The sequence below is a fragment of the Colletotrichum godetiae genome, assembly GCF_030913485.1.
Source record: "Colletotrichum godetiae strain CBS 193.32 chromosome Unknown BDP55scaffold_18, whole genome shotgun sequence".
Classification (NCBI taxonomy): domain Eukaryota; kingdom Fungi; phylum Ascomycota; class Sordariomycetes; order Glomerellales; family Glomerellaceae; genus Colletotrichum; species Colletotrichum godetiae.
The window spans coordinates 490,672-517,817 of NW_026851266.1; the positions used below are offsets into that span (position 1 = coordinate 490,672).

The following is a 27,146-nucleotide window of genomic DNA, read 5'->3' on the forward strand; positions in this document are numbered from 1 at the left end:
TCGCTATAAATATAGGAATGTGCTAAATTGGAAATAATATAGGGATATATTATGAAGCGCGGACCTAGATTTTACTTTGCCGTTCGACCTTAATTAAGGCCTATTCTATTTCATTAAATATAGTAGTAAGAGAAAGCTATGTATTCCTAATAATATAATTGACGAACTTATCGCCGCTGCTTATAATAAAAACTAGTATTATAGAGATAAACGAGTATAGTATGAGTTATAAGATAAGTTTGTTATATCGAACTTGATATTTAAAATTAGAAAATATTGCCGCTACTGTCCCGTTTATGGCCTATTAGGAAAGGAGAGAGGAAAGCCGATAGGGGCCTTGTAACCTATTCTTATACCGGTAATTCCTTTTTATATAATTACTATAGACTTTGTTATAGGATTACCCGAGGTCTTAGTGGATAACTCCTTTTGGAAACTGTAAAACTTCCTGTTCTATGATTGCGTTTTTATAGTGACCGATAAGTTTTTTAAATTTATTATAATTATATTAGGTTATATTATGTACGTAGCTTTAGACTGGTCCGTTAGCCTTCTCTAAATATTATGACTTTATAATTAGGGAATCCTTAAAAATATTATTTTTAATAGAGATCTGAAGTTTCTCTCTAACTTTTAGTAAAATATATGGAAAGAACTTAATATATTATTAAAGTTCTTAATAGTATATTATTTATAAACTAACGGATAGTTAAAAAAAAAAATTTAAACTGTAAAATCCGCCCTCTAAGTATAGTATATGATTTTTCCGGATAAGAACTAGTTATATGGAATAATCTTTATGTAATTTAGCTTAAATAATAATTATTTGTCTATAATTAAGTGCGCTCTAAATGAAATACTATACGGCTTTAAAACTAATAACTTAATAAGTCTATTTATGATAATAAATAATAAGATTAAGCGTAATATGTTCTAGGAGGAAGTAAAACTTTCTATTGCGGAGGGGTAGATGTATATGAAAGACATGTTTAATAAGGGTTACCGATATATAATTTTTGCCCTTAGCGATTTTATATACTTACGTCTAGGTAAGAGATATAAGTTTCTGGGAAATCCGTTTAGAAAAGTCTCTTTATAATATATTAAGCTAATTAAAGTTTTAGAACGAGTCGGACTGTTAATATACTGCCTTGACCTATTACTAACTATAAATGTTTATTTAGTAATATTTATAGTATATTTTATTTTAGCCTAAGATCTATAGACCGATCTTTTTAACTATACTGCTCTTTTAATAATACCGGTAGATATAGACGACCTATGCTAAACGGAATGGAGGGATTAGTATAGTTATTATAAAGTCGAACGGATCTTAAATAAACGTACTTAAAGGCGTAGACCCGGATTAAGTAAGATTTAGTACTTTATTAAGTAGAAGGATTATTTATATTTCTATAATATATAGATGGACGTTAACGTTATGGAGTCGATTAAATTAGTAGAAGCTTTTAAGTAATAGCTAGTAAAGGCTATTAATAAGCGTGCATTAAATTACTTAGTTTGTATCCCTACTGTAATATAGCTTATAGCAAGAGAACTAGGTAAACTACTTATAATACCTTAAAGGCGGTACGGTAGGCCTCGTAAATAAAGGAGTATAGTCTATTTATACCGAGTAGAAAGGGTTTTACTTATTATATACCTTATTTTATTTTTTAGTATCCGTGATTTTACTACGAAATCATACTAAGCTTTATTTTATTAAAGGCATTTCTATGTTTTTAGTTAAGGTGTTCTATTTAGTCCTTAATATTATTAATAAATACCGCTCCCGTAACTACTGGTTTTATAAATACTGCTATATTGCTTATTAGAACGGACGTTAGCTGAACGATCTTACCTTTAATAGCTATTTCTAAGTAATTTGTATTTACGGTGGTGAAAAGTTATTAAACTCTAACCTTAAATTAGGTAAGAAGGTATATTAGACTCTTTTTTAGAATCCGGTATTTACGTATTGGCTACGAGATCTCGCTATTATTAAGGGGTATCTGCGCCTTTAGGAAAATACCTTTAAAACCATAATCTTTTAGAATTAAGTAACGTTTTTATAGACCATTAATAAGGAGGAAGCCTACAAGATCTTCCGCCTCAATGTATAGCCTCTTATCGCTCATTATAATATGCCGTTTAATAAAGGTTAGGCCTAGTGTCCTATATTTTGGACCCTTATGCTAATCCTAGGTAATGATTTTTATTAAGATATCTTTATAAACGTCGAAGATATAGCTAATATTTTTAAGTACGACTCTTAAACCTCTAATAATTCCGCTTACTCTAATAATAAATCTATAATTATGCCTGGCAGCTAGCCCCGTAATAACTAAAGATAATTTATTTAGATTTTTAATATGTATAAGATAAACCGCCTAGTTACCCCGGCGTTACGTATTAACTATACGTCTAGTATTATAAGTGCTACTAAGGAGCGTAAGATAGTTGGAAAAGCTTATAAAGGCTTAGAGTTTATTAAGGTTGCGTATAGCTTAGCCGAGGACTATATTTACGGTAATATGAAGAAAGAGGAGTTCTATAAGGCGATAACGACTACTTATACCTAGTACCTAAATATATATACTTACCTAAAGGAGGTATTTAATATATTTATTCTTAACTTTGCTATGAGTAGCTTAGAGATCGTACTGTGCCGAATCGACGATGTAGTTAATAAGACCCGTTTTTTAATTATTAATAAGCGTAGTATTATTAAGCTCTCTGATAATAATGAAGCTATTAAAACCCCGACTAAGGTACGCCGTATGCTATATAAGGATAAACTTACTATACATAACCCGTTCGTAGCCGCCCGCACTACTTTTATAAATACTTAGTTTAGTAAGACCCCCGCCTTTACTGTAGTATTTTAGGACCGTATTATGCACCTTACGAATAATTATATATTTTATAAGTATATATCTAAATAGCTCTTTACTAGCCTCCCTAACACTAGCCCGGTTAATATGATTAACTAGAGCCTTAGCCTTCACGTATTCGTCTATAAGGGAGAGGGAATTATTAATATTCTCTGTATAATCGCTGTTCTCTATATTATTATCGGTTTATTAGTGGCCGATGATAAACTTATAAATAGACTTCTTTTAAACTAGATTCTTTATAATCTAAAGATTTTAGTAAATACCGCTTATTTTATTAAGATGGACGTTAAAGCTTATAAGGGCTATACTATAGCTTATAAGACCGCCCTTATTAATATAATTAAGAATAGATTAGCTAAAGACTTTTGTCTTACTGCCGGTGCTGCCTATATGTATATATAGCGTTATAGCTAGTCCTAGCTTTTTAACTTGAACCTGGATAAGTTTGTTAAGTATATTAATAAAGAGGAACTTACTCTAGCTTACGTTAGCGCTCTACTTAATATTAATAATATCGATATGATTAACGATGCTGGATAAGCGGTGGTAATACCTAACCTATACCTCGGCTAAGAATATACGGAAGAACCATAGTAGTATGGCTAGTGCCATTTTTAATTATACTAAGTGGCCGGTAGATTAATAAATTAAGGTTTTTATTTAACTAAGTAACTATTTGTTCTGTTTGATCTCCTGTTTATATGTATAACTTCCTTATAATTTCAATATATTATAAGTAAATCATTTATAAAGTGTAACCAATATACTTCTGCTATCCTATAGATTTTACGGATAAAATGGTTTTCTTTAGCGAGGGGCATTTATTACGATTTCTTATAGATATTAGGGAGATTTCACCATGATTTCTCCGCCATTATGGTGAAAGACTTTACGGTGAAACCCGCGAGAATTCACTAGGAATTCTTGGCGAAAGGCTACTAAATATCACGGAGATTTTCCCGGGATTTCCCCGTGAAATCTCAAGGTATTTCTTGGAGATTTTACCGCGGAGGCATAGTGAAATCTTAGAAGGGACATCTCAATATTATTACTATTTCACCGCACATAAAGCGTAACAATCGAATCATACGTGCCCAATAATCAAGAAATACTCGGTATCGTATACGCACTCGCCTGTAGGATTGCGCACAACTCGAGAGCGAAACACGCACGCGCGCCTTGCACAACATGCGGCTGCGAATAGCCTCGCTAGAAACCCGAACCCCCACCACTTCGTGAAGGACAAGCACATGACCACCTCCGTAATCCAACCCAACAATAAACCACAAAGAGAAAGGAGACAAGGACTTCTTCCCTCTCCTGACGTCATATTCCGAAGGTAAGGCAAAACTAAAACGTGGCAAGGTAAAGTGAGGAAGGGTAAGGTGAGTAAGACACTAGTCGACGGGAGTAAGGTCACTCGACACCACCAAACCAAGGCAAAGATACAAGCAAGCCACCTGACACTGTCAGACGGTTCGGCTGCGCCCAAAACGTGAACTTACCGAGAAACCGAGACCGTCACGACACCGACATCACGTTGTCGCGCAAGATGCCAAACGGATCAGATAAATGAGTGCGGAATCGACGTTTTCGATGTGTGCACGCGGTTATTTTTTGTAGAAGTTCTTACTTTCGTTGTCTTTCATAAACACGCGTATCCCTGGAACATTAGTTATTTGAGGCCATGCGCCGGCTAGAGAGTCATATTTATCATGGAACAAGCGTGTCTGCAGACCGATACATATAAACGGGAGGACAGAGTGATCGCTTATAACTGGGTACGCGCGCGCGTGTTCGCACAAGCGAAGACGGTAATAGGTCAGGTAGCTGAGAAAACGGATTAGAACTCATGATACAGTTGTATGTACACTTGATGGACATATATACAGTGCCCGCCGTCCCCGGCCGCCCTGCATGCTAGTCCAAGCCTCTTCTACGATCCCTTGCCGCCAAGGCCCGCACGCGTGCGGCGTCGGGCTGCGGCTTCTGAATACGGCACGCTGATTCTTCGGGAGTCCTCCTACTGATACTACTACTGCTAATGCCCTTGGCGGGGCTGGCGTCACGACGGCGGTGGAGATGGGGTATCTTTGGTGAGGACGCGCGGAAAGATTGGGGTATCGAACGGAAAGGAGATTTGCTGTCAAGGTAAGACGCCGTCGTTGTCATTGTTGTTTCTGGTTTGGGTGTTGGTGTTTCTGAAGACTCCATCAAGTCGTCATAGAGGTCGAAGGGAAGCTGGGTTGTCGGGAACTCTTCTTCGCAGTCGTCTTCCTCAATGGCGCTGTCGATGTATTCACTAGGTTGCTCCTCCTCCACGGTAGATTCACGCGTCAAACGGTGCTCCTCTAAATCAGAGACCGACGTCGTCAGGGAATCGGGATCTTCAGACTGTGAGATGTCTTCTTCCTCATCGTCTTCATTGTCAAGACAATGGAGCCGTCTCCCTTCAAATCGGCCGGACTCGGATCCAGAGAAGGATAGCGTTCGCGCGGGCGTGAGGTTGTGGAGGTGGTAGCTGTGATCGTGATCATGGTCGATCGGGGACGATGCAGAGGTGTCGGACTGCATTGTCATGGAGCGCGGGGAAGGGGGGAGGTCCGTGGTAATGGCGGAGGAAGAGATAGAAGTCGAAATGTGAAAGGGTTCATGCGTCATAATGGGCTTGTCGTCATCATCATCGTGAAAGAAACAGGGACCGTCGTCGAGACTGCTGAGATTGGTGCTCGCCGTGCGAGAACTGCATCGATCACTAAAAGAAGTGCCGGTGGAGGATGCATAGTAGCCTTGCGCGCATGAATAGTCGTCGGGGAGGTAGCTTGAGAAAAGTCGCACCAGGGAGTCGAGAGAGCGTGTTCGGAAGAGCTGCAGGGCGTACGACCACTGCGCCGTACCGACGAGCTTGGGGTTCGCAATGATCTCGACAGCAGCAAGATCAAGAGACGCGTTGAGCTCTTTCAAGCGCTGTTCCTTGCGGTCGGCCATGAGACGGTGGAACTCGTCGGCGGTGTCGGCGACGTGGGAGATCTCGCAGACGTCATTGTGAAAGGCGTCGGGGTCCTGGATGCTAGAAGGAATGGTGTTGTATTGGTCTTGCAGTTTGGTGGAGAGATCGTCTCTCTTCATCCCAAACTTCCAGAAAGGCCAAGCACAACCCGGTTCGTCCATATTAGGGCGAGACCGTACTGAAGAAGGTAGTTGACGACGACGACGAGTAGTTGTCGAGTCGTGGTAGGAGGTGTCGTAATGGAGAGAAGGTAGTTTTAGGTGGTTCGGAGGAATAGGGTGAAGGGCGGCTGGCGAGGCCCGTGGCTTCGGTTTGCTCGATGGTAAAAACGGTGGGTTTTAAGTGACGACATGAAGAACATTTAGATGCAACTGCAGAGGGTATCCATTGTGAATGTTTAGGTGTCCGTGAGGAGCAAGTGGTGAAGATTGGGGTTGTTGATGGGCTCGTTGGTGATGAGGATGGACGGTTTCAGGGCGTGGAGACACCGAGGAGCGCGAGAATGAGTTGGTCGGGGGGGTGCCCGGACGCAATGTGCGTGAAGCCAGAGTCGGACGAACTTCATGCCGATTCAAAACATCGCCAAAAGTCACGTGCAGTCGGAGAGAATTGCAAAGATGACGGGAAAGTGCAAGGGACCCGAAGACGCTAGTGCCACGCTAGACACCCCTAGCGCCAACAGGAGGCCCTGCAGGTAACGCCATATCCCTGTTGTGCCCGACGAAATCGGCACACGAGGGCAGGGCTGGCCTGGCATTCTCAGACTCCGCCACTCTAGCGAACCAATAGGAAAAGGATGAAGGATGCAGGGTGGCATGGTGCTCTCAGTCCTGGCCAATGAGGGAGCTTACTAAGGCTGCAAGCGTCAGAGCGGATCCACTCACGCAAGCCACGAGACGACATTTTTAACTTGGTTGGCCCGGGCGCAGGCAGTGAACTGCAGCCAGGCTCTGCTCTCACTCACACTTCCTCTCCGTCTGGCTCGGAGTATGAGTGTCCAGTTGGTGTTGGGCTCTCACGCTCTCTCTCAAGATTTCCCTCTTGGTGGCGACACAAGTCGAGGAAGAACGATGGGAAAAGGAAGAAGAGATGCATGGCCGGGGACGACGAGAGGCGGCGACACAAATCCAATAGGATGGTTCAGTCATCAACATTCGCTTCCACAGCCAATCACCTAGTGACTCCTGGTTGTTGGCCGTTCTCACTCATTCGAGGCACATTTCGACTCACCAAGATTCATCGAAATCCACTCGGTTGGCAGAATCATCGCCTTATCCCGACTTGCGATCTCCGACACTCTCATGGCTAGTAGCCAGTCTTCACTGTTCAATCAGTCTGACACATCAGTCTGAATCTCCCGACAAACTGCTTTCTCATAAGAAACCTCTTTCGTCGGCACCTGTCCCAGTCACGAACGGCCCGCTGCCTCTGTTTCTCCAGTTTCCATCTCATTCCCCTCGACGCGTGAATACGGAACGTCAAGTGACTTTGTCCCGTTCATTATCATTGCGTCAGGTTGTGGTCAACTGTCAGAGGCCTGGCGGGCACTGCAAGACCTGCAGACTCCCCGGCGTGCGCCGTTCGGACCGTTGAATAAGAGGCGCTGTTGTGGCTGGGTGAGGGTCAACGTTCTGGTTTGGCTTGATGAGCGATTGAAGTGCTGAAGACTCTCGCACGAAGAGGCAATGTCACTTTTCCACATCACATCCGCCCATAGGATACTTTTGACCCTCAGTCGACCAGGGCTGACGCCGTGTCAGATCTCAAGTGAGAACGATCTCCCCTCTGGGCCTCCAGCGCCATGCTCGGTTGGAAGCCCTGCAGTCCGGTTAGCCCATCATTTCAGTCAATTTTCCTCTTCCCCTCACCTCTTAGGCTCTTCTCCAAGACCAAAGTCAACCGGCCCCAGGCACCGGTCTCGTTCCACAGGGCTCGATGACTCTTTAAACCTAGGGATATGCGCGCGTTCCAAACTCATCTTCCATGCTCAGTGCGTATGTTTCGGCCCTCGTTGCGGCCACACTCAAAGATATCGCTGAGTGTGCTTGACACTGAGTGAATCTCACTCGAACACTCAAGTTGCTGCTAGAGCAGCGTAATCTTACAGTAGTATCTTTGCCCTGCTGGTCGGCCGATAAACTACTTGAGGCTGAGACTCCATCAGCAGGCCCTCCCATAAGGTCCCAAGGTCCCTCCCCCCGTCAGTTCAAGTCAGCTCAACCCCGTTCACTCCCCGTTTCTCCCGTTCCCCACCGTCGCCTGCTTTCCAGTTGACATTTGGCTCATCTGTTCATCTGTTCATCTGACGTCTAGTCCTGTCCGTCTGCCCTTCTCCAACACTCCAACAGAACAGCTTGTTGGCAGTGCTCAGGAGGCTCATTAATGCCGTGCTGTTCCTGCATCTGTACCTGGCAGAGATACTGTCTCTCTCTTCCTGTTCCTTTTCCCTTTTCCTCATTCATAAATCACGCCTCGGCCAACCTACAGACCGCTGCGGTCTGAACCTTGCTCATCGCAAAAGATCTAACCACGCTCACCCTGCCGCGCGCCATCTCACACTCACTCAACTCGCCTGTCTGGCTGGCCATACCAGGATAGACGACATCTAACCTCACACCAAACTTACGTGTCCAGGCCAACCCATCCCGGCCGGGACTCACTCACCTTATTGCCACTGCGACAACGACGACTCACCTCCTCACATACGACCCGCCATCCGGAGTGCCTGGCGTCGTCTCTGAGTCTATCTCCCCGTAAGGTATCCGTAGCTGCCGGCCGTCGTCAGTCGAACCGCGCATGGGCCACGGTAGGCTAGGCAACATCGTCATCCCTTCCCTCGCTTGATGGGAGACCGCCGGGTCCGCGGCTCCGAGGAGCCGTCGGAAGAAAAGACGGAACCATTCTCTCAATCTGAAATCGATGCCCGCATGAGAAACATCCGCGTAGAGGAACCCTTTGACCTCATCTCGGCCGACCCCGTACCGCTCGATAAGCTGCGTGTCGAGGAGCATCACCACAAACAGGGCATCCGCATCCTCGTCAGACCCCTCACTCGGAGCCGCTCGGTGAGCCCAGGCAACTACAACTGCCAGTGGCTTGCCCTCCGCGCAGAGGTTGCGTCAGAGCAGGAACCACAGCACAAGGTCCTCGCCGTCTCTCAGACGTCTCGGGACATCAAGTTCTCTGTGCGCATCCCGCCGGAGCGATTGAATGACAACACGCCCCGCCCGCCGTTGTGGTGCGAGCTCTACTATGATCCGACGAGCGATAACCAAATTCTGCTGAACAGATCCGAGGTACCAATCTCATTAACGAGGATATCTGACGGTCCCGGTTCTTGCGCCAGCTGGGGGGTCAACCCGGGAGCCCCCAAGGCGCTGTCACCAGGCACATGGAGGATAAACGTCCGCGATGTTGAAGTCCTCGACTTTAGGATCTTGGAGAAGCGGCCCGCTTACTTCAGACATGCCGATTCGGACCTCAAAGACGAACTACCCTCAAGCTCAAATCCAGATGCCCTCAACGCCTCCGGCAAGCGGTCATTCACCGCCGACGATGGTGAGCCACGGTCCGAGAAGAAGGCGCGCACAACGGAGGAGGCCGGCATGGTGAAGAAGGAAAAGGAAGACGGCGTCATCATGTTCCTCAGACCACAAGCACAACCACTGGTCTTTCCCCTGCCGACAGAAGCCAAGGGCAGAGAGCTTGTAGCGACAAACGGCCACGCCCTGCTCGACATGCAAAAGGAGGAGACGGTCGTCATTCCCGGCGGTTGCGAGATCGACGAGTACACAGTCTCCAAGCGCGACCAAATCGCCTCCACTACCCTCTCCTCCGTCTTCACAGCCGAGCACTCCAACGTCCCAGACGGCATCGTCACCGTCAAAGTCCTAAAGACCCGCACGGCCAACGCAAACGCCAACACCGTGACCAAGCCACAGGACAACAACGAGCGCAACGTGATCCGGCAGGCCGACATGTGGCTCCGCGAGTACCAGTCCCAAGACGACCTTAACCACGAGTCCATCGTCAAACTCTACGGCGGCGACGCCCGCTACCTCTCCCTGTACATGGAGCACGTCGACGCAAAGGACCTCAGCGCCAAGGGCGTCTGGCGCTCCCACGTAGACCACAGCTTCCTCGGCGACCGCGCCGACGCCTTCGCCATCGCGCGCGACATCAGCGGCGCCCTACACTACCTACACAGCAAGAACCTCGTCCACAACGACATCAAGCCCGCCAACATCCTCTACTCGCCCTCTCGCGGCGCCGTGCTCTGCGACTTTGGCCTGTCGACGCACACCAGCGGGCCCGTGACGACTGGCGGCACGCCGTACTACATCCCGCCCGAGTTCATCGGCAAGAAGCTGCGCGGCCCGCCGTCGGACGTCTGGGCGCTCGGCGTGACGATGCTCTACGTCCTCGGCAAGATCTCCTTCCCGGACGCCCGCTCGCGGAAGCAGCCCAAGCAGACTGCGCTGTACTGGATGATTGCAGACGTGAATCGGCCCGCGCCGAGCCCGCAGCAGAGGGCCCCTGGCCAGCCTTGTCCTGCTGTGGATCTCATGTACAGATGGCTGAGCGAGGTTGCGGTGGCGAGGGAGAAGCTGTACCCGCGCGACAAGCTTGAGCGACTTGTTTCCGATATGTTGATACCCGCGCCGACCCAGCGAATCACAATGGCTCGCGTCGTGAGAGAGCTTTACGTGATGGAGCAGCAAGCTCTTGCGAAGAGGTGATTGGTTCCGCTCAACACTTACTTTTCTTATGTTTCGGCATGGATTTAATCTGGATTATACGTTGTCGTTTTGGTCGAGATAGACGTCACTGCCCCGGTAGTACGCGCATGAAGTTGCATGATGTTTGCGAGAGATACCACTTATGTTGAGAAAGTAGCATGCATGGTTTTGAGTAAGTGCTTTTTGTGGATTTGGGGATTCACACCGGCCTCGTTCAGTAACATTGACGCAGTTCAGGTCGCATTGCATTTGGTCAAATTGGTTCGCATCTCATATACACACATCCATATACCTGAGCATAGCATTTTTCTTTCAGGATTTTCCTTTTCATTATCATGTCGGTCATCCGGAGGATGAACTGGTATCAAGCATTCATGTACATTAGAAGCACAAACGCATTTCTCATGCTGTCCCCCCTTCACCGTGATGTATGTCTGATGAAGACATTAGCCTTACCTGGCCGTCTCCTCCTCCACGGCCGGTGCAAAGGTTTACAGGCCCATGCCGAAGACGAATGCCATGCTGAGTCCGACGACAGATGAGAGAGCGAGCATGTGAGCTCCGCTGCCTGCCGCGCCGCTGGAACCGCTGCCGGAGGTGGAATTGCCGGTGCTGTTCCCGCTGGTGCCATTGGTCCCGTTGGCGCTCTGCTCCTGGATGGTCTGAACCGTCACGCCCTCAGTCTTGCACTGATCCGAGGGAAGTGTGGTGGCGTTCGAGGTGAAGCGGATATCGGCGCACTGCCCACCAGGTTAGCATCCTGGTATCTACAGAAGTACTCCACACGAGATGATGGCAGGGTACTAAGACATACGTTGTAGAGACCAGACCCAGACTCGCCGACAGTCACGACCTGGATACTTCCCCTCTGACCGTCCTTTGCGGGCGTCGGCAGCGCAAGTTTCTCGACGCAGAGGGTGCCTGAGCCGGTGGCGTTCCAGAACTCAGGGGTAAGGGTGATGTTGTGCGTTGTTACGTTGCCGCCGGACTCGATGCCGAGGTTGATGAAGACGTAGGTCCAGTCGTGGTGCAAGTCAAGCTCGATAGAGCCGCCGTCGAGGGGCCAGTCTGTGACGTTGCCTCTGCCGTAGGGGACGCCGGCACCTGGTGAGGAAGTCAGCTCATGTCACTTCGAGCCCTCGAGCGATGGAAAGTGAGGTTCAGGTGGGGACAGGTTGGAAAGGGAAAGACGGTCGTACATGGGTAGGTCCACTGCGAGTAGCCCGTCAGGTTCGTTCCGCTGAGAGTATCAGCGCGCCATGACGGGTAGGCGAGGCCAAAGTGAGCAGACGCAAAGTTGGCGGCGCCGAGGGCGAGGAGGAGGGTCTTGGGGGCCATGATTGTAGGTCGTGTGAGATCGACAGAGCTCGCAACTTTGTACAGCGGGTCAGGTGAAGGGATGGACGACTGGGAGGTACTGCCAAGAAGATGAAGAGGAGGAGGGTTGATGTGACTGAGAAACTTCTGCGAGGTAAGCATTTTTATAAACACATCAACCTCCCCCGCGTGCAATACCTGCAGCGTACCTTAATGGGTAGCTTATCCTTTCCTTTGGGATGTCACGTAGGCAGGGATCTGAGCTGTAAGCATCGTGGCAGGTAAACTAAGGCAGGCCAATTCCAGCGCGAAGGAAACTCCCTCACACGCCACAATGTGAACAAAAACGGCTTAGACTCTTGGTGAACTTCGGCGATGCCCTGCGCTGCTGCCCTATGGGAATCAGCTGGCTGGCGGGTATACGGTAAAATCACATTAGCATCCCGTTGCTTTACCAGGTCTCGTGGTGACAAGAGGTGGAAATCATAGGGAATTCGGAGTGAAAGACCGAGGGCGAGCAGTTCCGCAACAGGAAAGTAGACCAATGGAGGGCACCAATTGAGCAAGTTTATTTCCACTCGGGCAAGATTCCTGGGCCTAGCAAGAATCTGGCTGGTCTTTGGGTGAGACCTGTAAGAAGCAGACGGCAGCTTGAGTGTTTTCTTCGTGGAAACAGCCGTCTGGCTGACTTGAAGTTGGGCGAGAGGCTCAAGACGGGAATGGTCCCCTTGTTTGGGCGGCGAATCAGAGTTGGTGGAGGGGCGGAGGCGGGGATGGCGGGCGCTAGCGCGGATGCAAGTATCTTGCTCAATCTCACGCACTCTCCCCCGGTTATGGCTCCCGAATGGGCTTTCAGTGCTGGGGAGATGGCATGCGCGGATTGGTTCAAGTCAATGAAGATCAGCGGTGATTGTGGCGGGTGATATGAGCTGAATTATTTGTTGTCGAGACAATCTGCCGGTCGAGGGCGGTCTGTCAACTGTTAGAGAGTGGACTTGTGGCTCAAGTCAGATGTCACGTGTGCATGAGTTGCTAACGACTCTCGATTGCTTGGTCTTAAGACCTTGTGAAGATATTGATGAAGCTGTCATGGCAGAGGAAAGAGCTGAAGGCGCTCGACGATCATGTAGATGCGTTTGACATGTTGAGTTTGAACTGACGACAAAGGCGTCTCAAGAACAAAAACGATTAAACCACCACAAAATTCGAAACAGCAACACCACGCGCTTTCCTTTGATGTACAAGCGTACTCCGACGTGAGAACTGGCTTTGAGAACAAGTCCATGGTATCTATTATTCATCACATCACCGAAGGCAAGTAAATCTCACGGACTTGACCATCGGACATTTCTCCATAGTCCAAGTTCGCCCACAGCTACACCCAGAGACATCAACTTGGCACTATGGCTTGTGTGTTATAAAATTGAAGTCATCATATATCTACTAGAAGACGCATATGCGATGATTGATAGTACCTAGAATACAAGACCTGTCTTTTCCCTACAACTTGGGGAGCTGGTTGAGAGACCACAAACCAGTCTCATCCGTATACTGCTCCCCGCCAACAAACCCTCCAGAAACAGGTCCTCTACCAGCCTGCCAGAACGGAATCGTGACAAAGATATCCTTACTCGTAATATTCGCCACAAAGACACCTGCATCCCCCAAATCCCACCGCATAATCATTCCAGCAGGCGCCGGCGTCCCAGGCACAAGCGGCCAAATCTGCCCCTCGCCCCATCCCAGCGTATTATTCGCGCGATCGACACATCTCGAAGCAATCACGTGGCCGTCCTCGTAGGTGGCAAGGTACTCCGAGCTGATCTCGGTGCCGTCCTGCGCGTGCGAGTGCCACCAGACGACGGCATAGGGGCCCAGGCGGGCATGGCCCCAGAAGGCTGCCTGGATTGCTTCCTGGAAGGGGCGGTCGACCCAGGTCTTGTCGTGGTAGCCGTAGCCGGAGAAGGACATGGATGTGTCACCGAGCTTGAGGTCGACTGTTGCTTCAGCGTCGGGGAGAGCGTTGGCCCAGGCTACGCCTTCGACGTTTTTCTCGTTTACGCCGGCTGCGTCGGTGCCGCAGGTATAGTGGGGGGCGACGGTCTGCAACAACCAACTCGTCAGTCTCTGGGCATATATCCACGGGGTAGAGATGTACTCACGTTGCCTCTCAAGATGAGACTTCCATAGATGCCGGTCTCGGGCGAGTTGATGGTGACGTTATACACCGGCCTCGGCTGCAACAAGCTTGAGCCGGACCAGCTGACCTCGCTGCCGCCGAAAAAGTCTACGCGCATGCTCTTGTCCGCCCTCTCGGTGACGTTGGCCATTTCGGAGTTGACTCCGTAGCTAAAGGCCGTGCCATTGGCAAAGGATCCGAACAGGGATAGGTGGTACTGCGTGGTGCCTACATCCGCGCCGTTGTCGGTCGGTCTCTGGATCTCAAAGTTGAAAACGATGGTCTCGTTGGTCGAAGGGTTCATCGCATCAAAGTACCAGCTGTGGATACCAGTGTCAGCTCCATGTACGGCAGCAGGGGGGCAAGCTGCATGTAGGGTCTGATGACATACGAGTCAAAGGTAGTTGCGTTCGGGCCGGGGTCGATCTTGAGGAAGTCTGCTTCACCGAGGGCTTCCGTGGTGAACTGGACCTTGGTCGTGCCATTGTAGTAACCCTTGCCGAGTTGAATGACTCGATCTCCGGCGTTCGTCTCAGCAGCGTAGCTGTATGTCGAGATGGCTGCTGCTGCGAGCAGACGAGCTTTTATATGCTTCATGACGGGGGTGCGGTTGATAACGGAACGAGTCGATGTAGGAGCCCTTGAGACAAACAAGTGTTTCGAAGATCACTACATGTTAGCTTATAAATAGGAGAGCAAACCCCCATCGACCAAAACTCTGCGAAGCTAAGAAAAGGAGAAACTCGGTTCCAAGACCTCTCGCTACAACCCCACAGCCAACACTGCCGCATTGCCTCAATAGAGACTGACGAGTGCTAAGCTGATCCAGCTTGCCTGACATCGCATCGCGGACATAACAAGCCGATACGTCCGGAAGGCGCATCAAAAAATGCTCATATGTCCCTCGATCTCCACGGCTTCACGGAATGTTAGTGTACGGATAGGATTGGAGCGCAGGTGGACTACGGCATCAGTGTCGGTCTCGGTTCTCCGCCAAATTAGAGTTGCGGCTCGGTATCGGTTTCGACGGTGGTGTTCGCTTGAGGGGTATTGCAGTTCCTCATTTCCCGTATGTCATGCTCTCTCGAAAGGAGCTCGAAGGACCCCGAGCACCGGTGGTTCTCGATTGCCGAATAGAAGAACATCATTACGTGAGAAGTCGGCGACTGGTCTGTCGGTCTCGGTCGTACCGCATGCTCTGGATCCGGCGCCAGAGCGGTTCTCGAAGGCTCCGGCTCCAGCTCCAGTCCGGGCACCGCTCCGAAACTTCCCCACCCCTCGGCATGGACGTCATCACCGACTTTGATGCCCCAACCGCCAATATCAGAGGTAGGGACGCCTTTGACGAAACAAAGTTTGGTCCGTCCCCGCTGCCGAGTCTATCTCGACTTCAGTCGTAGACTCCCCACCACACCGCCATCTATGCTCCCAAAACTGGCGTTTTGCGAGCGCGAAGATAGAAAATCACGATCTATCGAGTGCACTGCGGCCATCATGATGCGCGAAATCGCTGAGAAAGTTATGAGCTGAGTAAGCCCAATTAGCGTCGATGGTTTAGTGGTAAAATTCTCCGTTGCCATCCAGCAGCGTCGGGGAGTCGGGGGTTCGATTCCCCGTCGACGCATTCTTTTGCAAGACAGCACGATTTCCTCTGGTACCCGCCGTAACTTTTGCTTCTACCGGGCTGGGTGATTGATATTGGGTGACCGTTGTTGACGCGCATTGCCCAACTTGTTTGTATTCTTGATGCTCAATCGGCGCCGGCGCCTTCCAGTCTCTTGCGAGGGCTATCCGCTCATGGAACTCAACAATGCCAGAATCAGTGTCGCATCGGCCCGAATGAAGCTGATCTAATCATCTTGTTTCGCCGGAACGGGATGATTGGTTTCTTGGATAGGGCCAGTCTTGGCGGTCGAGTAAGATCTGGGCAGACTTCAGGAACGTCTAAAGAAAGCGCTGAAATACGGGCGAGCGCAATATCGTATCAACTCGTTGCGCTGCGCCGCGGTGACACTCGCGAACGTGTACGAGCTATGATGTCGTCGGCGTGAATGAATGGCATCGTGGGATCAGACGTAGCCTTGAGAATGTGACGATGCTAACGATGCAATCTTTGCGCCAAAACCACGGCAGTCAAAGCAAATATATCTTGACCGATTGACTCAACGTAAGGCGACCAATAATGGTTCATCAATTGAGACCAAATGAAGGGTCACCGAAGATGTTGCATCATATGTGCCCAGATTTCAGTGTTGAGAAATGGGCAACGGCGCGATTGGCATGAAATGGACGGGGAAAGTTGCGGCGGCCTCAAGTCACTCGGTACCTTTTTTCGCGCCATGTGGGCCACTCCTCAAGCGAGCGAGCCAATGGATCCACCACAAGAAATCCGCCCATCGTTCAGCCCCGTCCTGGCCGCATGGGTACATTGATGCTGACCAGTGCGATGCTGAACCAAAGTTCTTTTCTTTTAGCAGCACGATATCGCTGTGAAATGGTTGACATCTTTATTTAAGATATTATATCAAGAGATTATGAATTGCCTCAAGTTTCAAGCATAGATCCAGCTCACATGTGAAGCATATTGCGCGGCGTTGAATGGTGCTGTAGTAACATTTAATGGGCATTACATGTCTCGCAGATTGACTATCCCTGCTTGCGATCGGCGCACGGACCACTGAGGCCAAAATCACTGCGCCTTGGGAAACCGGCACAGGCAACCACTCAGAAGAAGCGGGCCTGAGTCACTGAACAGTTCAAATCCCCAGGCATCCCTCGCGCATTTCGACTGGCAGACCTCTCTTTCATCCTCACCCGCTCCGAATACCTTCAATCTCTACCTACCTCTTCTTACCTTACCCTACCACATCATTGCTGATCGCATCTAACTCGTTGATTGACACAAGCTTTGAAGCTTCATTCATGCCAAGCCACGCCAAGAGTCAAGAGATGACGCTCTAGTTGAATCAACGATTCACCCCGCAGCCAATATGGCTTCCTACGCAGATCCACTGGTCCCAGACCGCTGGGACTCACATGACTTCGACGGCGATCCTGATCGCTACCTATGCCTTTACGACATATCAGACGAATTTGACTGGGAAGCTTTGACGACTCCTGATCCTCGGGTCACGACTTCGGTCGATACGGGAGATGCCATTGCTTTCGAGCTGGGAATGCCTAACTTCACCCCGGTCGAGTTCGAGAAGATGGACTCCCCTTTTGATGGAGGCAGCTCCGACGATGGAGGATATCCACCACCACCACTGTTGACGTCGACAAGACGCCGACGCCCACCTGTGCTGTCGTTACTTCGCAAGGTTAGTTAACGACTGAATACAAAAAGCTCTTCTCTCTCAAGACGAGAGGCTAACACACAAACCTAGTCCCACCTTGCATCGATTTCTCTTGATGATTGCAATAGGCGCAGAACTGCTTGTTGTTCCCTCAGTGTCCGGGAGAAATTGGCGAGAGCACAGCTTTCGGGCCTTGCACTGATGGAGGATATTTGCCTTGTTGACTTCCTCAACCCAGTCCCGGAGTCCCCAGACGATGCACTGATGGCACCCCTGGACATCCCGGAAACATGCCGACAGGTCTCCATTTGGAAGCCCGACGGCTCGATGCAGTCGTTGTTTGTTGCTGTCTAATATGGTGAAGATGACGTTGGTTATTCGCACCGGTAAGCTCGCTGACGGCGCCTCCACGATCTCTGTCGCCGCTTGCCTCTAACGCTTACCCCTAGGTTGGCCAAGGACCTGAGTACGTCGTAAAACTTCTCGATCGGCCATCTGAACTTGATAGCGCCCGTCCACAAGAATTCACACAAACGCAACCATTCGTAAACCAAATAGCTCAGCAAATCGCCGAGTCAATCACCCTTTATCAAAACGACCCTTATTACCAGCAACCTACAACTCCTAACACGGAGTTTTACGACCTGTCTGCTGCAACGATCAACGTTGGCAGACTTCCAAGCGAGAACACTACACACCACCCCGGGTTCCCCCCCTCAGTCGCAGTTATGGCGGTCACTACCACAGGCTGGCCCTACGGGGCCCAGCCGGTACGTGCTGCACCCGATGCAATGAACGACAACACGTATCAAAACTCGCCTTTCTCCGAGCTCTTCGAAGCTCCGGACGAGGGCGACGATTGGGCCATGCTCATGCAGCAGGACATGCTCGCTACTGGCGACTACAACATGACCACCTTCGACCTATCCACCATGGAAGCCACTTACCAAAACACCCATTCTCCTCAGGACATCTTCAACGACCTCACCGTTCAGTACGATGTCGCGCAGAGTCTAGGCCCCGACTTCTTCAACTTCAACGGCCCTCTGCCCGACCTCTCTACCTCAGGCTACCTTTCCGCTGACCAGATCTCCTCTTACATGGGCAGCACGAATACCTCCCCCTTCGAGCCTGTCCTCGACTTCTTCCCCGAAACCGACCCATACTCCATGTTCCCGGCAAGCACCGACGGCTCGCCCCTCGACACAACTATCTCCTCCCCCGGATCAGACAACGCAAGCGCCCCTTCCAGCTTCTCCCATCCCTTTAGCTGCACTATTGATGGTTGTACAAAGACCTTCGCCAAGGAGGCCCAGGTGAAGCAGCACCAGCGTGTTCACCGCAAATCTCTCGTCTGCACCATCTGCCGCGCCGAGCGCCGTCACGAGCACAAGTTCGCTCAAGTGCGGGACCTCGAGCGGCACATGCAGGCGCGCCACAAGGATGTCGCGGAAAAGAACAACGTGCGCTCCGAGATCCGCCAGTGCCCGCACCAGGGGTGCGATCACGAGGGGAGACGAGACAATGTGTCGAGGCACCACAAGAGTAAGCACGGTAAGGAACTCAAGTGGAAGAGGGGTGTTCCTCACGTGGTGGGTTGAGTTCTCTTCTCAACCAGGTTTGATGTTCTCATTCCCAAAACAAATGTGACACGAGCGTTGTGAGTTCTTGGCGTTATCTATTCCCTTTTGCATTTTGTTTCCTATCTGTTCGGTCTGGGATCTCGGTAGTCTAGCATTGCATTTAGACAGAAATAAGTCCTTAAAACATAACTTGCTGGTGCTATCGCAAACGTGATGAGGAGGCGGAGAGAACTGCTCCCTTGGTCGTAAGCACGTGCACCGGCTGCTTAAAGACCGGGGCCGAACATGTCCGTACCAATTACCCGGAATATCTCCACAAATCCCGACCGTCTCGACTGACTTGCCCCAAAGCATCTCCGTTGGTTAGACCAACGCCAAAGCAATCTGCGCCATTTCCATTTGTTTGATGGCCGGGGCGCTAGAAAGGTTTGACGTAGTGTTGGGCGTCCACAAGTTGCCCCCTTCGTGTGGTGTAGTGAAAAAGATTTGAGTACCAGAATTACCAGTGATGATCCACTGTACATCATCACGAATTTCCCCGTGCAAAACTTGAGATGATGTGAATCAGTACTCAGCGAGCAATATGCTCTCACCCAACCCCCCTACCTCGCTCGCTTCAAACCTAACCATCGAGTACTCCCTTGTTCAATGAATACTAGGCCTCGATTCTGGTCGCCCACAACTCTCATTCATCCATTATTGCAACCTACCCGCAGGAGGCCTCAGACACGAATTGACTGTGCCGCAGAAAGGGGGTTGGTCTATTGCGACCTGACCGTTCCAACGCAAGAGACGTATCAACCAACAAAACCAACAAAAACCCTTCGACCAAATGCCGGACCAACCGGAACTGATTCCATCCTATCAATGACTCTGTAGATTGACGTGATAGATGTAAGAATCCTTGCCAGCTGAGTTCAAGGTTGGCAGATGTTCTGCAAGTTACGCGCCGAGCGTTCTCCCTGGTTTCCATGATTGCACTTTTCCACGAAATCTTGACTTGGTCGTTTTCATTTTCCCACCATTTTCGACAGTTCTAACTATTGCACTCATTTCACTCTGTTTTCTCTGTTTCACTCGTGTTCCTTATCTGGGCCTTTTCGTCTATGTCACTATTTTCCTCGACTGAGCGAACTTCCAAGTTTTCAGGGTGGTACTTTCGCACGATTCTGCGATTCGGTCGTTTTCATTTTCCAACACTTCTAATCGTTTTAAGTAATGCTCCCATCTCACTCTTTTCGTTTTGTTTCTCTCGTTTCACTCCTTGTGAATATTGCGTCTATTTTACTCATTTTCATTATTTCTGTCATTTTATGTTGCTCGATCATTGCGCACATTCTCTATTCTGCTTACTGCTCAGACTCCAACACCGCCCATTCCGTTTGTTCAAGTCTGCCGTTTCTCTTTCCTTTTACCATTCTATCTTCTTTGATCATCCCATTTTTCAACCATCCCGCCAAGTTCAAATCATTATCACTAAGTTCGTTCAGTTTGGCCCTATCAATAATTCCAATTCGATGATTTCATGTTCTTGTCGCTCTTCAGCTCTTCCATCTTTTCCAGGCTTTCTATTCTTTTCGACCGGTTCATCCTCTTCTACCCTTCTACCTTCAGGCTTTCGGCTCTGCAACCCCTTCCACCCTTCTGCCTGATTTGAAGCAAGTTAGTTAGGCATACTCAAGAACTTGAGTCACATGCCCCACACCCTTGTTGCCCTTCTATGTATATAATGGGACAGCCCCTCCCCTCCATTTCGTCGAGAAGGGAGATAGCTGTCGGTAGTCCTAATGACTAATTCCTTACTCTCAGCTTATGTTTGATAGCCTTAAGCGACTTCTCTACTCAAGCCTTTTGCTTCCTATCACGGAGTGAAATCATCACTTGTGACCATGGCGCCTTCCATCAGCCCCTCATCCATTCCATTCATCTCTGCCCTGCGAAAGAAGCTTGGATATGGAGACTCTCGCTCGGAACATTGCCAATCAATATTATTCTATGACAGCGTCCGGACCTTCCGCAAGACCTTTGTGAGCAGTCAAGGGCACGAGAGCAGTGCAGTGCACGATTGGAAGTCTTCAGAGAATCAGCGTGCTCTGGATGAGATGGTCCAAGCATATCTCGACCGTGACGGCAATGGACCTCGACTTTGGCCGGACGAATCTGTCCAGAACTGGGTCAACAAGCTCAAGTATTCCGTTCATGAGACCAAGTCAGGAACAACAGCCATACTTAAGAATCAAGAAAGCACCCAGCTGACAGAAATATAGGATCAAGCGAATCCTGAAGCAGCTCTTTTGGCGAATGAACCTCCAGCAACACCAATACCTCAAGTACAAAAAGAGCAAGGAGAAAACGGACAAAACCGACACACGCACACTCGATGGAAGAGGTCTCAGCCACGAGGATCCGATCGATGTAGATGAGTTTGAGAAACCACTTGCGAACTCCAATGCGGCTGAAACGCCGGGCACCTCAAGGTGAGTGATCGACATCCCGCACGTATCAAGAGACATCGCCTTACACTTGATGCCACAGCTCTACCAAGACCGATAAGCCACCTGCTTCTCCGAAGGTTATTGAGCCGTATGGAATCGGCCCTAACTCGGATGAGGTTCAAGAACTAATGCGATTGGCAAGAGCATTCCACCCAGGCTCCGATCAAGCACCAGAGGGCTACGACCAACAAGCCGAGAACACATCCGTAAGCTAGATACGTCGTACAAGGTTGCCAACTAGAGTGACTCTAACATGCTTGAGTTGAATTATCATACCTTTGCCGCCATGTCCTCGGCTGGCCCCAACGAAGACCGTCAATTCGCGCCCTACGCCGAGATGAACCCTTCCGAACCTCCAGCCAAGCGCCAAAAGGTTGACAACATCGAGTCTTCCGATCAGAAATCAAAGGAGAAGCGAGATAAGACTCCTACCGATATCCGAACAAGCCGTGTCTCACCACGCAAGCGTAAGATACCTCAACGGGATGGATTCGCAACAGCCGAACAACTCTCTGCTATAGATGACAACTACCCTTCAGAGATTGACAACGCCGCCATTTCATCTGAAGCCCACCTGGAAGCTTCTGGCGGCTCTTTCACTGGTGCCCGAGGGGGACCAGATGTCCGCGCACGTGTGGATAGTGTGGAGGATTTCGCTGATGAAACCATCGTTCAACAGAACACCGAAATTGAGATGCATTCACCTCGGCCAGACGAGGATGTCAACAGCCCCGAAGCATCAGCGCCAGTCGACCCCTCGCGTCAAGCGACTCCCGGTGTCGACCGTAAGAAGGCAGTCTCCTCCTTGGCAGACATGAGACGCTCAGAGACCATGGCTCCGGAGCCAGTTGAAAGTTTCAACCTACCCCAGACGGCATCGTTGCGTCAAGCGCGGGTCAAATTCGTGTACCGCATAATCACCCGCTACCCAAGCCGCCGAAGCTGCATTTGGAAGCCTAAAGGAAGCTTCCGCACCAAGACGCTGGCCGAGCTAGAAGATGAGCTCCCCCTGCAGTTCGAGCGCTCTAAGCTCCAGCATCTCCTTCTTCGAATGGAAGCTCGAGACACTCACGCAGAGCAGATGATCCTTTGTGGAAGAGAAGACGAGTTCGATGCTCTCAAGCGTCATCTCGCAGACTTTATTCGAGATTGCATTGCAGAATCGATCCCCGGGGAAGAAGTTTCTGTCTTTATTGATATTGAGCCGTTGTCAACTTCGGATTCGACAGAGAAATCTTCGGAAGTAGAGCATATTGCGTTTGAATGGTGACGAATCTTGATTTGACCTAGAGTTTGTTGCGTTGCAATTTCTGATTTTCTTTGATTGCCGACTTTTGATGAACGACGAAGCTTCAAGAACATGATAGCGCTGGAGATGATGGTGGGTACCGCATGAGTGGGAAGTAACCAAATTGCAAACTCTTCAGATACTGTTCCTTGAACAACCTGCTAGCACAATGACACAGAAAGACTGAAGAGTCTCAATTTTAAGCCCCAAAACAACCGCATCCACGTGGCTTTAATGTTCGATTGATAGGTACTTACTGACCAAGGAGGAAAACGCTGGAAATCGGACATTTTCAAATACCACGGGCCAACAGCCCCCATTACCGCTACTTACAGGGGGCCTTCGACTGCGATGTATGGTGGGGTTTTCTCGGCTTTACAAGCAAAAGATCGACCTTGACGGAATCTGGCTTTCCAATGAAATCGCACGATATGGTACACAGTTGGATGTATTCATGTATGGCAGTGTAGACATCAGTCAAGTTGAGCTTCCACAGATAAATCCATGTCGAAGTCATGTCAAAGCGCAAACATCATGTCAAAATTGCGTTATGGTAGTACTTGGGGCCCTAATAGGGGCTGCAGGGCTCGACCCAGGACACATGAGGCTTCGCTCTAGCGCCAGCTCCAGGCGCTCCCCAGCGACCTACAGCTGAGTCAAGCCACGAACTAGTTCATCTCTAGTGCTCTCCATAACACGATCGACCTTGTCCGCGCTATAAAACGCCTCGTTATAGCACACACTAAAGGTGAGCTTTCCCCGGAAAGTCCACAGATACATCTGGAAATCGCCAGTCATCATGGTGGAGCTCACCCAAAAGTTGGAAACCCCCCAAGCTCCATACTGGCGTTGAAGATAGTCGTCAACAACTCCCATGCTGGACAACGACGGCGTACTGCTGGGTGGCACACCGCCACTTTCGAGGATCTGCCGAGACATGGCCATGTAAGGGGTCAGGTACCCAAAATCGTTATCGGCGAAAGCGAAAGGCGCTTTATACTGCTTGTGCAGAGATTGGCTGAGAGCATCAAAAGTTCTGTCCTTGCTGAGGTCCGCTGCGAGAGGCAAGGCGGTCTGGAGTGACCCGATTGAGTGTTTCTGTGGAATGAAAGAGGATGGGAAATGGCGACGGAGATCAATGGTGGTGAACGAGACGTAGGATGAACCGTCCTCGCCACTAGCTGACTGCAGTTTCTGCAAATAGTGATGTTAGCATGGAGCGGCTATTCACAATTGGGTGTTAAAATGAAACTTACCTGGGTTGTCAAAGCAAGCGCAGCGTGCCATGCTGAAGTGACACTGACCCCCTTTTCCTTGCACGCATTGATGATAGTTGAGGTTGTCTTCTCGTCCACCTCAAGATCTCTGTGGACTGGTCTTTGCGGGATGGTTGTAAAGTCGACACCAGGGAGCCTGATCGGCTTCTCTTGCTGCAAAACCCGCTGAAAGATGGACTGCGCATCGGCAAAATTCTTCCCTGAGGGCGAAGCTGGGACTCCCAGCCAGTCATCGTACGGCTTCGAAAGATTTGGTGCTCCGGACGTCTCGTGTTGTGCCTGAGAGTTGTCGCCCGGTAGAGCAGCCAGTGTAGTAAACAGGGCATGGTACAGATACAACATTCCTCGCCCGTCGATCAGAGTGTGAGGTGACTGGAGTAGAAGCTGGTTGGTATCCCGAATGTAATGGAGTGTGATGTGGAACTGGCTCTTGAACGCAGAGAAGAGTTCGTCGGCGGTTGTTCCATCATGAACTCGAAAGCTCTTCTGTAGCCACTCGTCTGTAATAGCATTTTCGCGAGCCACAATCTCCCGCGAAACTGGATCCACGACGGCGCCAACGCATGGGAAGTCCTTCGCTACAGCCTTCCAGGCTTTTTTGAGAGAGCCTTCCTTGTCGATGCTATCATCTTGGGCTTGGATAGTCACACTGCAGCCGATCATCCAGTGGACAGGATAACCTTCGGGAGACGCCAAACTCTGATAGAAAGACTCCATAGAGCCCAATTGACGATACCAGGCACCATCTTTGTTGCTCCACGGGTAGTTTGTGCCGGAAGCTGGTATGGGCTGAATGGGCTTTTCCGATGAACCGTTTGTGGAAGCCGGCTTGGTAGCCTCGGCGGTTCCTGTTGCCATTTTCGCGAAAAGTCTAGGATTGAATTTTTCCGGAGGTGTGAAGTGAAGACAGTGACGCGAGTAACAGTTGTGAATTCACATGGGCCTGGCTGCTAGATGATGATACTACTGCTGTTGAACATGGGAACACTGAGGGACGGGCATGTGAACATGATGGAGTTGGTTATATGATACGACGAGGCCTAGGCAACTCCAGAGGTGCTGCAAGCTGATAGTTAGCCCTATGCAATTGGGCTTATCATTGGTGCGAAATGTACCGAATGTACATGACCGAACTGCAAAGGCACCGAATAGGGCTGAAGGGAGCCGAAGCTGACAGGCCTTGGCGGTCCACCCGCAGGAGACTTATAAGTGGGAGCTAGATCACTCGGAAGGATGAGTCTCGATTTACGTCACGGAAAGTCACCTATCGGAATTGGAAGATCTATTTCATGTTTTCAGGAGAGGTGCTGCTGTTGCGCAATCGTGTCACCTAGGTTGAAGAGGACAGCTGCTGTACATGGTCTTAACGTATCTGCGGTGACAATTGAAGCTCTAGAGAGCCCTCCGCCAATCACGTTAGTAAACTAAACGTTAAATATCGTAAAGGCTACTTACTACCTGTGACAAAGGCAGAGAGACATCCGTACTCAGGGAGCCATTGTCACATGTTCTTAGGGAAAGACAAATCTAGAGAATCAAATCGAGACAGTGAACTAGTAATATACTTCAATTGTTATGTGTTTGATACATGTATCATCCTTACAACTATAGAAATGTCTTCAGGCACTTCCCACCCTCACCACAAGCTTCTGTCCTCGGACTTGGCCCGACTTCAACATTTCCAGACCTTGAATCACTCCTTGCCAACCGCCGGGCAATTCGCGGGCTGGGTGACACTTCAGACGTCCCTCGTCCACTAAGATCTGGACCTCGAGCGCCCACCTCGCTCCCAGGTCAAATTTGGACTGGTCCGCATCGCGGTGGTACACTCCATCAAGCTTCACCTCATGGCCCATGACCACGTATGTCATGGGCATATCCATCTTGACTGCCTTTCTTGTCCTCCACTCATCGGGGGCATGTTCGAGGGATGCATACCTCGCGCCAGCGCGACCCAGAGCGGTGAAGCAGCATTTTACCGATTCTGGCGTGGTGATGCAGTCGATGGCTGCTCGAATGGTACCCTTTGTCGCCTCGCGGATTGTCTCTCCGCACGTCGGCGAGGAGTAGGGTGTTGTAGAAGCTGCTCCATACTTCTTCACGAGAGCCGCGGAGGCCGGAGAGCAGGTTACAATGGGGTCGTAGCCAGCACTGCAAAGCTATGTTAGACCATTCGCTTTAACCAGGGCTCGAAATGGTTCCAGTCGCACGTACCTCGATAGCAATTGGCAAGCCATGGTACCAGTGGCTGTAGCACCACCATATACCAGAACAGGCACGCGAGTCCCGTCAGACCGTAACGGAGCAGGTTTTGACGGAGTGCCTGTTAAGAGAAGCGAATCCTCCATAGCTAATGCTACAGTCGCCCATCCCACTCCTCCAAGCGCTGCGCCCTCGAGGTCACTCCACGAGTCTGGCACCCGCACAAGAAGACGCCTATCTTGGATGAGGTACTCAGCAAACGCTCCAGAATCCGGGTTACCAGGATTTGAGCCGTGCATGGGGCCGCAGACCCGCATCCCTACGCACGTGCCGTCGACTTCAGGGCCAGCAGCGACAATGGTTCCCATGAAGTCACATCCCATGATGGCATTGGGCACGGGATGATAGTCTGGCATCTTGTAATCAGTCGGGTTCAGCGCGACAGCCGAAACCCTGACGACGACATCGTGGGCTTCTCTGATTTGCGGCATAGGTCGGTCTCGCGAGACCAGCGGTGGGCCCCCGCCATTTGGTGATTGAGTAAGGGCTGTGATTGTCGTTCCTTTGGCCATTTTTGCGACTTTGCTGTTGAAGTTCACCACCTAATGGCATTCAAAAACCGTCGTCCCCAGGTTGCCCTCTTTTATTGCGATGGTCTGGTGAGTGCACCGTGGAACCTTGTGTTCAGCATTCAATGCAGGGTCCCTTGACAGGCTTCCAGATATCGCCAAAGATGATGCGTCAGATGTTCGAAGGATCGAGCCTGCATGTCATTCCTTGTTCGGATACAAGTAGGTAAGCCTCCGAATAATCCTCCGACTCCGGGCTCCGAACCGAAGTGGGTCCGGCGGACAGGCACGGCC

The 27,146-nt window shown here is 50.0% G+C and overlaps 10 protein-coding genes and 1 non-coding gene across 11 annotated transcripts; 4 read left to right on the forward strand and 7 right to left on the reverse strand.

Moving 5' to 3' along the window:
- Positions 1 to 4,817: 4,817 nt before the first annotated feature.
- On the reverse strand, positions 4,818 to 6,068 carry BDP55DRAFT_728121 (uncharacterized protein; the record flags this gene model as incomplete). The annotated part of the gene is made up of 1 exon (XM_060579399.1): positions 4,818 to 6,068. One exon carries the CDS (start codon positions 6,066 to 6,068, stop codon positions 4,818 to 4,820), a length of 1,251 nt encoding a protein of 416 aa, XP_060430283.1.
- A 2,682-nt stretch (positions 6,069 to 8,750) lies between these two features.
- BDP55DRAFT_631446 (kinase-like domain-containing protein) lies at positions 8,751 to 10,646 on the forward strand (the record flags this gene model as incomplete). Its single annotated transcript, XM_060572282.1, has 1 exon — positions 8,751 to 10,646. One exon carries the CDS (start codon positions 8,751 to 8,753, stop codon positions 10,644 to 10,646), a length of 1,896 nt encoding a protein of 631 aa, XP_060430284.1.
- Positions 10,647 to 11,137: 491 nt separating this feature from the next.
- On the reverse strand, positions 11,138 to 11,984 carry BDP55DRAFT_631447 (uncharacterized protein; the record flags this gene model as incomplete). Its single annotated transcript, XM_060572283.1, has 3 exons — positions 11,138 to 11,386; positions 11,461 to 11,750; positions 11,846 to 11,984. 3 exons carry the CDS (start codon positions 11,982 to 11,984, stop codon positions 11,138 to 11,140), a joined length of 678 nt encoding a protein of 225 aa, XP_060430285.1.
- Positions 11,985 to 12,802: 818 nt separating this feature from the next.
- Positions 12,803 to 13,372, reverse strand: BDP55DRAFT_662188 (uncharacterized protein). The gene has a single exon (XM_060574782.1). It carries the CDS (start codon positions 13,246 to 13,248, stop codon positions 13,051 to 13,053), a length of 198 nt encoding a protein of 65 aa, XP_060430286.1. The 5' UTR covers positions 13,249 to 13,372; the 3' UTR covers positions 12,803 to 13,050.
- Positions 13,373 to 13,463: 91 nt separating this feature from the next.
- Positions 13,464 to 14,739, reverse strand: BDP55DRAFT_550843 (uncharacterized protein; the record flags this gene model as incomplete). Its single annotated transcript, XM_060569058.1, has 3 exons — positions 13,464 to 14,066; positions 14,126 to 14,462; positions 14,534 to 14,739. The coding sequence occupies 3 exons, from the start codon at positions 14,737 to 14,739 to the stop codon at positions 13,464 to 13,466; spliced, it is 1,146 nt and encodes a 381-aa protein (XP_060430287.1).
- A 946-nt stretch (positions 14,740 to 15,685) lies between these two features.
- BDP55DRAFT_t151 lies at positions 15,686 to 15,766 on the forward strand. The gene has a single exon. It is a non-coding gene; the product is annotated as a tRNA-Gly (tRNA).
- Positions 15,767 to 18,050: 2,284 nt separating this feature from the next.
- On the forward strand, positions 18,051 to 19,386 carry BDP55DRAFT_112449 (uncharacterized protein). The gene is made up of 2 exons (XM_060565396.1): positions 18,051 to 19,308; positions 19,373 to 19,386. The coding sequence occupies exon 1, from the start codon at positions 18,167 to 18,169 to the stop codon at positions 19,037 to 19,039; it is 873 nt and encodes a 290-aa protein (XP_060430288.1). The 5' UTR covers positions 18,051 to 18,166; the 3' UTR covers positions 19,040 to 19,308; positions 19,373 to 19,386.
- On the reverse strand, positions 19,164 to 19,638 carry BDP55DRAFT_112408 (uncharacterized protein). Its single transcript, XM_060565394.1, has one exon. It carries the CDS (start codon positions 19,546 to 19,548, stop codon positions 19,288 to 19,290), a length of 261 nt encoding a protein of 86 aa, XP_060430289.1. The 5' UTR covers positions 19,549 to 19,638; the 3' UTR covers positions 19,164 to 19,287.
- A 1,164-nt stretch (positions 19,639 to 20,802) lies between these two features.
- Positions 20,803 to 23,012, forward strand: BDP55DRAFT_662195 (uncharacterized protein). The gene is made up of 5 exons (XM_060574783.1): positions 20,803 to 21,230; positions 21,289 to 21,498; positions 21,557 to 21,604; positions 21,659 to 21,722; positions 21,779 to 23,012. Exons 1-5 carry the CDS (start codon positions 20,911 to 20,913, stop codon positions 22,784 to 22,786), a joined length of 1,650 nt encoding a protein of 549 aa, XP_060430290.1. The 5' UTR covers positions 20,803 to 20,910; the 3' UTR covers positions 22,787 to 23,012.
- A 274-nt stretch (positions 23,013 to 23,286) lies between these two features.
- BDP55DRAFT_112415 (uncharacterized protein) lies at positions 23,287 to 25,109 on the reverse strand. The gene is made up of 2 exons (XM_060565395.1): positions 24,061 to 25,109; positions 23,287 to 23,998 (listed from the first exon to the last, which is right to left on the reverse strand). The coding sequence occupies exons 1-2, from the start codon at positions 24,937 to 24,939 to the stop codon at positions 23,450 to 23,452; spliced, it is 1,428 nt and encodes a 475-aa protein (XP_060430291.1). The 5' UTR covers positions 24,940 to 25,109; the 3' UTR covers positions 23,287 to 23,449.
- A 546-nt stretch (positions 25,110 to 25,655) lies between these two features.
- On the reverse strand, positions 25,656 to 27,034 carry BDP55DRAFT_662200 (alcohol dehydrogenase GroES-like domain-containing protein). The gene is made up of 2 exons (XM_060574784.1): positions 26,296 to 27,034; positions 25,656 to 26,232 (listed from the first exon to the last, which is right to left on the reverse strand). The coding sequence occupies exons 1-2, from the start codon at positions 26,853 to 26,855 to the stop codon at positions 25,701 to 25,703; spliced, it is 1,092 nt and encodes a 363-aa protein (XP_060430292.1). The 5' UTR covers positions 26,856 to 27,034; the 3' UTR covers positions 25,656 to 25,700.
- Positions 27,035 to 27,146: the final 112 nt, after the last annotated feature.

Excerpts from the sequence above, each read along its gene's own strand:
- BDP55DRAFT_112415 (XM_060565395.1), bottom strand. The coding sequence starts at position 24,939 with ATGGCAACAGGAACCGCCGAGGCTACCAAGCCGGCTTCCACAAACGGT. Across the intron at positions 23,999-24,060 it reads CGCTTGCTTTGACAACCCAG|AAACTGCAGTCAGCTAGTGG; the intron begins GTAAGTTTCATT and ends CACTATTTGCAG.
- BDP55DRAFT_662195 (XM_060574783.1), top strand. The coding sequence starts at position 20,911 with ATGGCGCCTTCCATCAGCCCCTCATCCATTCCATTCATCTCTGCCCTG. Across the intron at positions 21,231-21,288 it reads TATTCCGTTCATGAGACCAA|GATCAAGCGAATCCTGAAGC; the intron begins GTCAGGAACAAC and ends ACAGAAATATAG. Across the intron at positions 21,605-21,658 it reads TCTCCGAAGGTTATTGAGCC|AGCATTCCACCCAGGCTCCG; the intron begins GTATGGAATCGG and ends GCGATTGGCAAG.
- BDP55DRAFT_662188 (XM_060574782.1), bottom strand. The coding sequence starts at position 13,248 with ATGGACTTGTTCTCAAAGCCAGTTCTCACGTCGGAGTACGCTTGTACA.
- BDP55DRAFT_112408 (XM_060565394.1), bottom strand. The coding sequence starts at position 19,548 with ATGATGTACAGTGGATCATCACTGGTAATTCTGGTACTCAAATCTTTT.
- BDP55DRAFT_112449 (XM_060565396.1), top strand. The coding sequence starts at position 18,167 with ATGGCGGTCACTACCACAGGCTGGCCCTACGGGGCCCAGCCGGTACGT.
- BDP55DRAFT_662200 (XM_060574784.1), bottom strand. The coding sequence starts at position 26,855 with ATGGCCAAAGGAACGACAATCACAGCCCTTACTCAATCACCAAATGGC. Across the intron at positions 26,233-26,295 it reads GCTTGCCAATTGCTATCGAG|TGCTGGCTACGACCCCATTG; the intron begins GTACGTGCGACT and ends ATAGCTTTGCAG.